Below are 13,154 nucleotides of genomic sequence, written 5' to 3'. Positions count from 1 at the left end.
CTCCACAGAATCCTGAGAGGATTCTCCACAGAATCCTGAGAGGATTCTCCACAGAATCCTGAGAGGATTCTCCACAGAATCCTGAGAGGATTCTCCACAGAATCCTGAGAGGATTCTCCACAGAATCCTGAGAGGATTCTCCACAGAATCCTGAGAGGATTCTCCACAGAATCCTGAGAGGATTCTCCACAGAATCCTGAGAGGATTCTCCACAGAATCCTGAGAGGATTCTCCACAGAATCCTGAGAGGATTCTCCACAGAATCCTGAGAGGATTCTTCACAGAATCCTGAGAGGATTCTCCACAGAATCCTGAGAGGATTCTCCACGGAATCCTGAGAGGATTCTCCACGGAATCCTGAGAGGATTCTCCACAGAATCCTGAAAGGATTCTAAACAGAATCCTGAGAGGATTCTCCACAGAATCCTGAGAGGATTCTCCACAGAATCCTGAGAGGATTCTCCACAGAATCCTGAGAGGATTCTCCACAGAATCCTGAGAGGATTCTCCACAGAATCCTGAGAGGATTCTCCACAGAATCCTGAGAGGATTCTCCACAGAATCCTGAGAGGATTCTCCACAGAATCCTGAGAGGATTCTCCACAGAATCCTGAGAGGATTCTCCACAGAATCCTGAGAGGATTCTCCACAGAATCCTGAGAGGATTCTCCACAGAATCCTGAGAGGATTCTCCACAGAATCCTGAGAGGATTCTCCACAGAATCCTGAGAGGATTCTCCACAGAATCCTGAGAGGATTCTCCACAGAATCCTGAGAGGATTCTCCACAGAATCCTGAGAGGATTCTCCACAGAATCCTGAGAGGATTCTCCACAGAATCCTGAGAGGATTCTCCACAGAATCCTGAGAGGATTCTCCACAGAATCCTGAGAGGATTCTCCACAGAATCCTGAGAGGATTCTCCACAGAATCCTGAGAGGATTCTCCACAGAATCCTGAGAGGATTCTCCACAGAATCCTGAGAGGATTCTCCACAGAATCCTGAGAGGATTCTCCACAGAATCCTGAGAGGATTCTCCACAGAATCCTGAGAGGATTCTCCACAGAATCCTGAGAGGATTCTCCACAGAATCCTGAGAGGATTCTCCACAGAATCCTGAGAGGATTCTCCACAGAATCCTGAGAGGATTCTCCACAGAATCCTGAGAGGATTCTCCACAGAATCCTGAGAGGATTCTCCACAGAATCCTGAGAGGATTCTCCACAGAATCCTGAGAGGATTCTCCACAGAATCCTGAGAGGATTCTCCACAGAATCCTGAGAGGATTCTCCACAGAATCCTGAGAGGATTCTCCACAGAATCCTGAGAGGGTTCTCCTCAGAATCCTGAGAGGATTCTCCACAGAATCCTGAGAGGATTCTCCACAGAATCCTGAGAGGATTCTCCACAGAATCCTGAGAGGATTCTCCACAGAATCCTGAGAGGATTCTCCACAGAATCCTGAGAGGATTCTCCACAGAATCCTGAGAGGATTCTCCACAGAATCCTGAGAGGATTCTCCACAGAATCCTGAGAGGATTCTCCACAGAATCCTGAGAGGATTCTCCACAGAATCCTGAGAGGATTCTCCACAGAATCCTGAGAGGATTCTCCACAGAATCCTGAGAGGATTCTCCACAGAATCCTGAGAGGATTCTCCACAGAATCCTGAGAGGATTCTCCACAGAATCCTGAGAGGATTCTCCACAGAATCCTGAGAGGATTCTCCACAGAATCCTGAGAGGATTCTCCACAGAATCCTGAGAGGATTCTCCACAGAATCCTGAGTGGATTCTCCACAGAATCCTGAGTGGATTCTCCACAGAATCCTGAGTGGATTCTCCACAAAATCCTGAGAGGATTCTCCACAAAATCCTGAGAGGATTTTCCACAGAATCCTGAGAGGATTTTCCACAGAATCCTGAGAGGATTCTCCACTGAATCCTGATGGATTCTCCACAGAATCCAGAGAGGATTCTCCGCTCAATCCGGAGAGGATTCCCACCGAATCCGGAGAGGATTTTCCACAGCATCCAGAGAGGAATCTCCACAGCAACCTGCGAGAATTCTCCACAGAATCCTGAGAGGATTCTGCACAGGATCCTGACGGTATTTTTCACAGATTCCTGGAAGGATTCTTCGCAGATTCCTAAGAAAATTCTCCACAGAATCCGGAGAGGATTCTTCACAGAATCCTGAGAGCATTCTCCACAGAATCCTGAGAGAATTCTCCACAGAATCCTGGAAAGATTCTCCACAGAGTCCTAAGAGGATCCTCAACTGAATCCTGAGAGGATTCTCACAAAATCCTGAGAGGATTCTCCACAGAATCCTGAGAGGATTCTCCACAGAATCCTGAGAGTATTCTCCACAGAATCCTGAGAGGATTCTCCACAGAATCCTGAGAGGATTCTCCACAGAATCCTGAGAGGATTCTCCACAGAATCCTGAGAGGATTCTCCACAGAATCCTGAGAGGATTCTCCACAGAATCCTGAGAGGACTCTACACAGAATCCTGAGAGGATTCTCCACAGAATCCTGAGAGGATTCTCCACAGAATCCTGAGAGGATTCTCCACAGAATCCTGAGAGGATTCTCCACAGAATCCTGAGAGGATTCTCCACAGAATCCTGAGAGGATTCTCCACAGAATCCTGAGAGGATTCTCCACAGAATCCTGAGAGGATTCTCCACAGAATCCTGAGAGGATTCTCCACAGAATCCTGAGAGGATTCTCCACAGAATCCTGAGAGGATTCTCCACAGAATCCTGAGAGGATTCTCCACAGAATCCTGAGAGGATTCTCCACAGAATCCTGAGAGGATTCTCCACAGAATCCTGAGAGGATTCTCCACAGAACCCTGAGAGGATTCTCCACAGAATCCTGAGAGGATTCTCCACAGAATCCTGAGAGGATTCTCCATAGAATCCTGAGAGGATTCCCCACAGAATCCTGAGAGGATTCTCCACAGAAGCCTGAGAGGATTCTCCACAGAATCCTGAGAGGATTCTCCACAGAATCCTGAGAGGATTCTCCACAGAATCCTGGGAGGATTCTCCACAGAATCCTGAGAGGATTCTCCACAGAATCCGGAGAGGATTCTCCACAAAATCCTGAGAGGATTCTCCACAGAATCCTGAGAGGATTCTCCACAGAATCCTGAGAGGATTCTCCACAGAATCCTGAGAGGATTCTCCACAGAATCCTGAGAGGATTCTCCACAGAATCCTGAGAGGATTCTCCACAGAATCCTGAGAGGATTCTCCACAGAATCCTGAGAGGATTCTCCACAGAATCCTGAGAAGATTCTCTACAGAATCCAGAGAGGATTCTCCACAGAATCCTGAGAGGATTCTCTACAGAATCCTGAGAAGATTCTCCACAGAATCCTGAGAGGATTCTCCACAGAATCCTGAGAGGATTCTCCACAGAATCCTGAGAGGATTCTCTACAGAATCCTGAGAGGATTCTCTACAGAATTCTGAAAGGAATTTTCAAAGAATCTTGAGGGGATGTTCCACAGAATTCTGAAAGCATTCTCCACAGAATCTAGAGAGGATTCTGCACAGAACGTTGTCGTTTTCACTCTTTCATTCGAAGATAGTGTCTTTCTGATACCTGATAGGTAGATTAACTCTGTACACAAAAAAGAAACTGCATTGGGCCATCGCACAAACAAAAATCAACAATAAAGGAAAGTGAGGAACGACGCCAGCAACTACTCTCATGGGTCACAGAAGGCCTCAATTAGGATAATGCTTATGTGAGGCACTCTACTATCTTGATGAGCCTTAATGAACACGTTTACCCGAAGCTGTACAGAGGTGGTGAGCTTGAAAACTCCAAATAAAATGCGACGACAGTCATAGTTGATAGCTGCTCATCAATGTCACCTTTACGTTGCGTTCGGTTCTGCAGTGAAATGAAGTCGTTGTCCTTCTGTCCGATCCGAGTGTGAAATAATTCGAACAAGGTTCCATTTTTTGTGATGCCCGTTTTCGTTGGTTTATCTTTTCGCAAAACATAAGTATTCGTACGACCATCGAACTCACCTTGTGCCATGAGGCCAGGTTCAGGAGATCCGCTGGAGTGGTTGGCTGAAAAGAGAAGGAAATAGAAGGCGGATAAAAAGTGGACATCGTTTAGGCTATACTTTTTGTTTATTTATCGTGGATAAAAACTGGGTAATTGCATGATTAGTGATGACCCGGGGACACGAACAAATGGGGCCATACTCGTACTCAGTTCGATTGGAGTGGTAACCTTTAGAGCTATTGTCTGCGACAGTATTGTTTTTGTGCTCACTGGTGTGAACAAATTGACCAACTGTGATAGTCATTTTTATCGGTATGGAAAGACTAAGAACAGAGCAGTGCGACACCGTTGAAAAAGCTTTCCTACTTTTACTAAAAATACACAGAATTTGTATACTTTGTTGCGATGCCTCCGACTGAAACTCACAAGTTACAAAGCACAGTCTACGATGAACACAGAGTGGTGGCTTGCATTCCAATCCTATCAGCGTAAACGTTGCAGTTACAACACGATAGTGAAACGCAAAAAAAAAACTAGCTCAGTGTTGTAACTACTTTGTGTGTCTGTCTAGCAGCCCTACACAATACATGAATACCAGCTGATACAAAGAGACGACGGACGGCGAATGAGAGTGAACGCGTGACTACATGCAGTTAAAAGAGTTGCCCGACTCGTGTACTAGACAACAATGTAAACGATTGAGTGCGCAGTTACAAACACCAACCCCGACGACGACGACGCACCGAACGGTAGCTACTCGTTGAAAGATGAACCTCTTCCGTTGTCGTCATCGTTGTCGAAGTCGGGGACCGGATCGGACTCTCGCTCGCTTGGTCGTTAGAAGTCGAATGTCGAGCAGGGCAGTAGTACCGTTCGGCTTCTGCTAGCCGATGGAAGTCTACGCTCGAAGACTACGATCCAAGTCTACCATGTGGGTAGTTACCAACACACCGCCTAACCTTGACGGCACTGATTGACGGGACCACCACCGCTGGACGGGCGACGGAATCTGGTTTCCCGTCGCACTGAACAGCGTGAGCTCGGTGTCATCTGTAGCGCCTCCAGCAGGGAATCCATTCCGTAATACGGGCTGGTGCGTTTCCGAGCAATTATGTAACGCGGGTCATTATCGATGAGCCCGGTAATTAAATGCTAATCGATGCAGACCAGCAGCAGCAGCAGCGGGATGATTTGTTCCAGTCAATAGGTGCATTACGTTCGCTCTACATACCAACCTGTGTAAAAGGGATCAAGGAAAGGGTGGAGGAAGTGAAGTAGACGACCGTCTGGGATGGGTTTGACCTTGTACGTCACGGTCGCCACTCCACAGCTACAGATTTCCCGCTGTCACTCGAGTTTTCTGGTGATGGAAGCATAGAGTAAGTTCCGGGAAACGAAGAGCTCGATATTGGAACTATGAATGTGAATTTACGATGTGTTTAAACAATTATTTGCACCAGAAGTTCAGATTCAATTTCAACATTAGTGTGATTCGAACAAAACTTCAGGTACTGCTAGATATTCTTGCATGGACTGCGGACCTATGTTGCATCCAAGAAGCATTTTGAGAACAAACCGTCATTTAGTTGAGCAATTATGAAACCAGGAAAAAAAGAGTTCAATTTCCATGGTGGTCCTTAAAGCCTTCTCAAGCAATTGGCACAGATAATGTTGCTTGTAATAAAGTGGTCCCGCAGACAATGAAAATGCAAAGATTCCTCTCAGAATCCTGCGGAAAATCCTCTCAGGATTTTGTGGAACAGAATCTAAGGATTCCGTAGAGAATATTCTCAGGATTCTGTGGAGAATTCTCTCATAATCCAGTGGAAAATCCTCTCAGGATTCTGTAGAGAATCCTCTCAGGATTCTGTGGAGAATCCTCTTAGAATTCTGTGGAAAGTCCTCTTAGGATTCTGTGGAATATCCTCTCAGGATTATGTGGAAAATACTCTCAGGATTCTGTGGAGAATGCTCTCAGGATTCTGTGAAGAATCCTCTCAGGATTCTCTGGGGAATACTCTCAGGATTCCGTGGAGGATCCTCTCAGGATTCTGTGACGAACCCCCTCCGGATTATTTGACGAATCCTCTCCGGATACTGTGAAGAATCCTCTCCGGATTAAGTGAAGAATCCTCTCCGGATTCTGTGAAGAATACTCTCCGGATTCTATGCAAAATACTGTCCGGATTCTGTGAAAATTGCCCTCCAGATTCTGTGAAACATCCTCTCCGGATTCTATGGAGAATCCTCTCCGGAATCTGTGAAGAATCCTCTCAGGATTTTGTGAATAATCCGCTTAGGATTCTGTGGAGAATCCTCTCCAGATTCTGTGGAGAATCCTCTCCAGATTCTGTGGAGAATCCTCTCCAGATTCTGTGGAGAATTCTCTCCTGAATCTGTGGAGAATCCTCTTCAGATTCGGTGGAGAATCCTCTCCAGATTCTGTGGAAAATCCTCTCCAGATTCTGTGGAGAATCAAATAAGGATTCTGTGAAAAATTCTCTCAGGATTTGTGGAGAATCATATCAGGATTCTGTGGAGAATCATATCAGAATTCTGTGGAGAATCCTCTCAGGATTCTGTGGAGAATCGTCTCAGGATTCTGCAGAGAATCCTCTCCGGATTCTGTGGAGAATCCTCTCCGGATTCCGGGAGAATCCTCTCCGGATTCCGGGAGAATCCTCTCCGGATTCTGTGGAGAATTCTCTCCGGATTCTGAGGAAAATCCTCTTCGGATTCTGAGGAGAATACTCTCCGGATTCTGAGGAGAATCCTCTCAGGATTCTGTGGAGAATCGTCTCAGGATTCTGCAGAGAATCCTCTCCAGATTCTGTGGAGAATCCTCGCCAGATTCTGTGGAGAATCCTCTTCAGATTATATGGAAAATCCTCTCCGGATTCTGAGGAGAATCCAATAAGGATTCTGTGAAAAATTCTCTAGGGATTTGTGGAGAATCATATCTGGATTCTGTGGAGAATCCTCTCAGGATTCTGTGGAGAATCCTTTCAAGATTCTGTGGAGAATCCTCTCAGGATTCTGTTGAGAATCCTCTCAGGATTCTGTTGAGAATCCTCTCAGGATTCTGTTGAGAATCCTCTCAGGATTCTGTAGAGAATCCTCTCAGGATTCTGTGGAGATTTCTCTTCAGATCCTGTGGAGAATCCTCTTTGGATTCTTTGGAGAATCCTCTCCGGATTCTGTGGAGAATCCTCTCAGGATTCTGTGGAGAATCCTCTCCGGATTCTGTGGATAATTCTCTCCGGATTCTGTGGATAATTCTCTCCGGATTCTGTGGAGAATTCTCTCCGGATTCTGTGGAGAATTCTCTCCGGATTCTGTGGGGAATCCTCTCCGGATTCTGTGGAGAATCCTCTCCGGATTCTGTGGAGAACCCTCTCAGGATTCTGTGGAGAATCCTCTCAGGATTCTGTGGAGAATCCTCTCAGGATTCTGTGGAGAATCCTCTCAGGATTCTGTGGAGAATCCTCCCCGGATTCTGTGGAGAATCCTCTCCGGATCCTGTGGAGAATCCTCTCAGGATTCTGTGGAGAATCCTCTCAGGATTCTGTGGAGAATCCTCTCAGGATTCTGTGGAGAATCCTCTCAGGATTCTGTGGAGAATCCTCTCAGGATTCTGTGGAGAATCCTCTCAGGATTCTGTGGAGAACCCTCTCAGGATTCTGTGGAGAATCCTCTCAGGATTCTGTGGAGAATCCTCTCAGGATTCTGTGGAGAATCCTCTCAGGATTCTGTGGAGAATCCTCTCAGGATTCTGTGGAGAATCCTCTCAGGATTCTGTGGAGAATCCTCTCAGGATTCTGTGGAGAATCCTCTCAGGATTCTGTGGAGAATCCTCTCAGGATTCTGTGGAGAATCCTCTCAGGATTCTGTGGAGAATCCTCTCAGGATTCTGTGGAGAATCCTCTCAGGATTCTGTGGAGAATCCTCTCAGGATTCTGTGGAGAACCCTCTTAGGATTCTGTGGAGAATCCTCTCAGGATTCTGTGGAGAATCCTCTCAGGATTCTGTGGAGAATCCTCTCAGGATTCTGTGGAGAATCCTCTCAGGATTCTGTGGAGAATCCTCTCAGGATTCTGTGGAGAATCCTCTCAGGATTCTGTGGAGAATCCTCTCAGGATTCTGTGGAGAATCCTCTCAGGATTCTGTGGAGAATCCTCTCAGGATTCTGTGGAGAATCCTCTCAGGATTCTGTGGAGAATCCTCTCAGGATTCTGTGGAGAATCCTCTCAGGATTCTGTGGAGAATCCTCTCAGGATTCTGTGGAGAATCCTCTCAGGATTCTGTGGAGAATCCTCTCAGGATTCTGTGGAGAATCCTCTCAGGATTCTGTGGAGAATCCTCTCAGGATTCTGTGGAGAATCCTCTCAGGGTTCTGTGGAGAATCCTCTCAGGATTCTGTGGAGAATCCTCTCAGGATTCTGTGGAGAATCCTCTCAGGATTCTGTGGAGAATCCTCTCAGGATTCTGTGGAGAAACCTCTCAGGATTCTGTAGAGAATCCTCTCAGGATTCTGTGGAGAATCCTCTCAGGATTCTGTGGAGAATCCTCTCAGGATTCTGTGGAGAATCCTCTCAGGATTCTGTGGAGAATCCTCTCAGGATTCTGTGGAGAATCCTCTCAGGATTCTGTGGAGAATCCTCTCAGGATTCTGTGGAGAATCCTCTCAGGATTCTGTGGAGAATCCTCTCAGGATTCTGTGGAGAATCCTCTCAGGATTCTGTGGAGAATCCTCTCAGGATTCTGTGGAGAATCCTCTCAGGATTCTGTGGAGAATCCTCTCAGGATTCTGTGGAGAATCCTCTCAGGATTCTGTGGAGAATCCTCTCAGGATTCTGTGGAGAATCCTCTCAGGATTCTGTGGAGAATCCTCTCAGGATTCTGTGGAGAATCCTCTCAGGATTCTGTGGAGAATCCTCTCAGGATTCTGTGGAGAATCCTCTCAGGATTCTGTGGAGAATCCTTCCAGGATTCTGTGGAGAATCCTTCCAGGATTCTGTGGAGAATCCTTCCAGGATTCTGTGGAGAATCCTTCCAGGATCCTGTGGAGAATCCTTCCAGGATTCTGTGGAGAATCCTTCCAGGATTCTGTGGAGAATCCTTCCAGGATTCTGTGGAGAATCCTTCCAGGATTCTGTGGAGAATCCTTCCAGGATTCTGTGGAGAATCCTTCCAGGATTCTGTGGAGAATCCTTCCAGGATTCTGTGGAGAATCCTTCCAGGATTCTGTGGAGAATCCTTCCAGGATTCTGTGGAGAATCCTTCCAGGATTCTGTGGAGAATCCTTCCAGGATTCTGTGGAGAATCCTTCCAGGATTCTGTAGAGAATCCTTCCAGGATTCTGTGGAGAATCCTTCCAGGATTCTGTGGAGAATCCTTCCAGGATTCTGTGGAGAATCCTTCCAGGATTCTGTGGAGAATCCTTCCAGGATTCTGTGGAGAATCCTTCCAGGATTCTGTGGAGAATCCTTCCAGGATTCTGTGGAGAATCCTTCCAGGATTCTGTGGAGAATCCTTCCAGGATTCTGTGGAGAATCCTTCCAGGATTCTGTGGAGAATCCTTCCAGGATTCTGTGGAGAATCCTTCCAGGATTCTGTGGAGAATCCTTCCAGGATTCTGTGGAGAATCCTTCCAGGATTCTGTGGAGAATCCTTCCAGGATTCTGTGGAGAATCCTTCCAGGATTCTGTGGAGAATCCTTCCAGGATTCTGTGAAGAATCCTTCCAGGATTCTGTGGAGAATCCTTCCAGGATTCTGTGGAGAATCCTTCCAGGATTCTGTGGAGAATCCTTCCAGGATTCTGTGGAGAATCCTTCCAGGATTCTGTGGAGAATCCTTCCAGGATTCTGTGGAGAATCCTTCCAGGATTCTGTGGAGAATCCTTCCAGGATTCTGTGGAGAATCCTTCCAGGATTCTGTGGAGAATCCTTCCAGGATTCTGTGGAGAATCCTTCCAGGATTCTGTGGAGAATCCTTCCAGGATTCTGTGGAGAATCCTTCCAGGATTCTGTGGAGAATCCTTCCAGGATTCTGTGGAGAATCCTTCCAGGATTCTGTGGAGAATCCTTCCAGGATTCTGTGGAGAATCCTTCCAGGATTCTGTGGAGAATCCTTCCAGGATTCTGTGGAGAATCCTTCCAGGATTCTGTGGAGAATCCTTCCAGGATTCTGTGGAGAATCCTTCCAGGATTCTGTGGAGAATCCTTCCAGGATTCTGTGGAGAATCCTTCCAGGATTCTGTGGAGAATCCTCCCAGGATTCTGTGGAGAATCCTCCCAGGATTCTGTGGAGAATCCTCCCAGGATTCTGTGGAGAATCCTCCCAGGATTCTGTGGAGAATCCTCCCAGGATTCTGTGGAGAATCCTCCCAGGATTCTGTGGAGAATCCTCCCAGGATTCTGTGGAGAATCCTCCCAGGATTCTGTGGAGAATCCTCCCAGGATTCTGTGGAGAATCCTCCCAGGATTCTGTGGAGATTCCTCCCAGGATTCTGTGGATAATCCTCCCATGATTCTGTGGAGAATTCTCCCAGGATTCTGTGGAGAATCCTCCCAGGATTCTGTGGAGAATCCTCCCAGGATTCTGTGGAGAATCCTCCCAGGATTCTGTGGAGATTCTTCCCAGGATTCTGTGGAGAATCCTCCCAGGATTCTGTGGAGAATCCTCCCAGGATTCTGTGGAGAATCCTCCCAGGATTCTGTGGAGAATCCTCCCAGGATTCTGTGGGGAATCCTCTCCGGGTTCTGTGGGGAATCCTCTCCGGGTTCTGTGGAGAATCCTCTCCGGATTCTGTGGAGAATCCCCTCTGGATTCTGTGGAGAATCCTCTCAGGATTCTGTGAAGAATCCTCTCAGGATTGTGTTTAGAATCCTCTCAGGATTCTGAGGAGAATCCTCTCAGGATTCTGCAGAGAATCCTCTCAGGATTCTGTCGAGAATCCTCTCAGGATTCGGTGAAGAATCCTCTTCGTAATCAGTGAAGAATCTTCTCAGGATTCGGTGAAGAATCATCTTCGGATTCGGTGAAGAATCCTCTCAGGATTCTGTGGAGAATCCTCCCAGGATTCTGTGGGGAATCCTCCCAGGATTCTGTGGAGAATCCTCGCAGGATTCTGTGGAGAATCCTCCCAGGATTCTGTGGAGAATCCTCCCAGGATTCTGTGGAGAATCCTCCCAGGATTCTGTGGAGAATCCTCCCAGGATTCTGTGGAGAATCCTCCCAGGATTCTGTGGAGAATCCTCCCAGGATTCTGTGGAGAATCCTCCCAGGATTCTGTGGAGAATCCTCCCAGGATTCTGTGGAGAATCCTCCCAGGATTCTGTGGAGAATCCTCCCAGGATTCTGTGGAGAATTTTCCCAGGATTCTGTGGAGAATCCTCCCAGGATTCTGTGGAGAATCCTCCCAGGATTCTGTGGAGAATCCTCCCAGGATTCTTTGGAGAATCCTCCCAGGATTCTGTGTAGAATATTCCCAGGATTCTGTGGAGAATCCTGCCAGGGTTCTGTGAAGAATCCTCCCAGGATTCTGTGAAGAATCCTCCCAGGATTCTGTGAAGAATCCTCCCAGGATTCTGTGAAGAATCCTCCCAGGATTCTGTGAAGAATCCTCCCAGGATTCTGTGAAGAATCCTCGCAGGATTCTGTGGAGAATCCTCTCAGGATTTTGTGGAGAATTCTCCCGGGATTCTGTGGAGAATTCTCCCAGGATTCTGTGGAGAATTCTCCCAGGATTCTGTGAAGAATCCGCCCTGGATTCTGTGGAAAATTCTCCCATCTCAGGATTCTGCAGAAAATTTTCTTATGATTCTGCAGAGAATGTTTCCAGAATTACACAGTTATTCTTCTCATAATTCTGAAGATAATTCGCTTATCATTCTACAGTGTATCCTCTCAGGATTCTGCAGTAATTTCGCTCAAGATTTTGCAAAGAATGTACTCAGGCAGAGAATCCTCTCAATATAAGAAAATAATTCTCGGGCGCCCTACTAGCTGAGCACACAACCCTTAGCTGTCAGACTTTGTCAACGATTGATCCGTTGGCAGCATTAGGTAGGAACTTGTGAGGACCAGAACTATGTTGGACGTGCCTTTCAGGTTGTCGACTCACCATTTTACAGGAAACCGGCATTGATTTACCAAATAATAGTATAATATAGTCCATATTGAACTTAAAAGGTGAGTCTATGCTAGCATCAGTTCGTGGAACGCTAGGTACCCGCGGTGAAAGAACTTTCAACCATGGGTTTTTAAACCGGTTTCCAACAATAGTGTATACATAATTCAAAACTTCGTATAGAATTCTGATTGAATACCGATGAAGAAATTCAGTGAAACAACAGGGCCTGGCATACCAATTAATAATTTAATTGCATGTCATACACGGTGTTGATTGTCCTACAAACGGAAAAATCAATCAACATACTGTCATCCTCAATAATCCGATTACCACAATTCCACATGGTTTTCCATTACTCAACCAATAGACTCCAAACATTCAACGCATTGCCTTCCTAAGTAATTCGATAAATGAGCTTTGCCAAACATTCTCACGACCATGACCTTGGCGCAATCGGGAAACCGGAGGCAACATTGATCAGTCTCTTTTGATCAATGGCAAAGCTAGCAATGTAACATTAAGGGATGAATTGACCCCATTGTCCATTGAATTACTTCGGAAAATGCGTGAACATCAGGAGCAGTTAGGAATTAAATATGTTTGGCCAGGAAGAGGAGGAGTAATATTGGTTAAAAGAGATGAAAATTCAAAACCAGAGTCGATTAGAAACAGGGAAGATCTTAATGTATTAATTAATCGTTATACTGCATATTCAAAGCAAACACCATCACCGAAAAGAAAAAAGAATGGCCAAAATTGAGTTTTATATATTTCTAATATTTTTGTTTGTATTTTGTTCTTTTTGTGTATTAAATAAATGTAACAATGTCTGAAACACTAAATATTCTTCACAATCACGTTGATGACTTCAACCAAACTTGTGGGAGAGTAAATGCGAAACTATTACGTGTTTTACAGTGGAATGTCCGAGGAATCAATGACCTCAATAAATTCGATAATGTTCTGCTGACACTTGATCATCT

General features: G+C 46.1%; 1 protein-coding gene across 1 annotated transcript in view; it reads right to left on the bottom strand.

The window, feature by feature from the left end:
* Positions 1-13,154, bottom strand: part of LOC109399007 (uncharacterized) — a 234,228-nt gene that overhangs the window by 177,269 nt on the left and 43,805 nt on the right. Inside the window, exons 2-4 of the mRNA XM_062859812.1 lie at positions 4,996-5,126; positions 4,463-4,569; positions 4,054-4,098 (exon numbers count right to left, since the gene is read on the bottom strand). Coding sequence (XP_062715796.1) covers positions 4,054-4,098; positions 4,463-4,569; positions 4,996-5,126 — 283 coding nt within the window. The remainder of the gene's footprint in view (positions 1-4,053; positions 4,099-4,462; positions 4,570-4,995; positions 5,127-13,154) is intronic.

The sequence above is a fragment of the Aedes albopictus genome, chromosome 1 (genome assembly GCF_035046485.1).
Source record: "Aedes albopictus strain Foshan chromosome 1, AalbF5, whole genome shotgun sequence".
Classification (NCBI taxonomy): Eukaryota; Metazoa; Arthropoda; class Insecta; order Diptera; family Culicidae; genus Aedes; species Aedes albopictus.
Note: the sequence above shows the minus strand (reverse complement) of the source record. Positions and strands in the feature narration are given on the sequence as shown.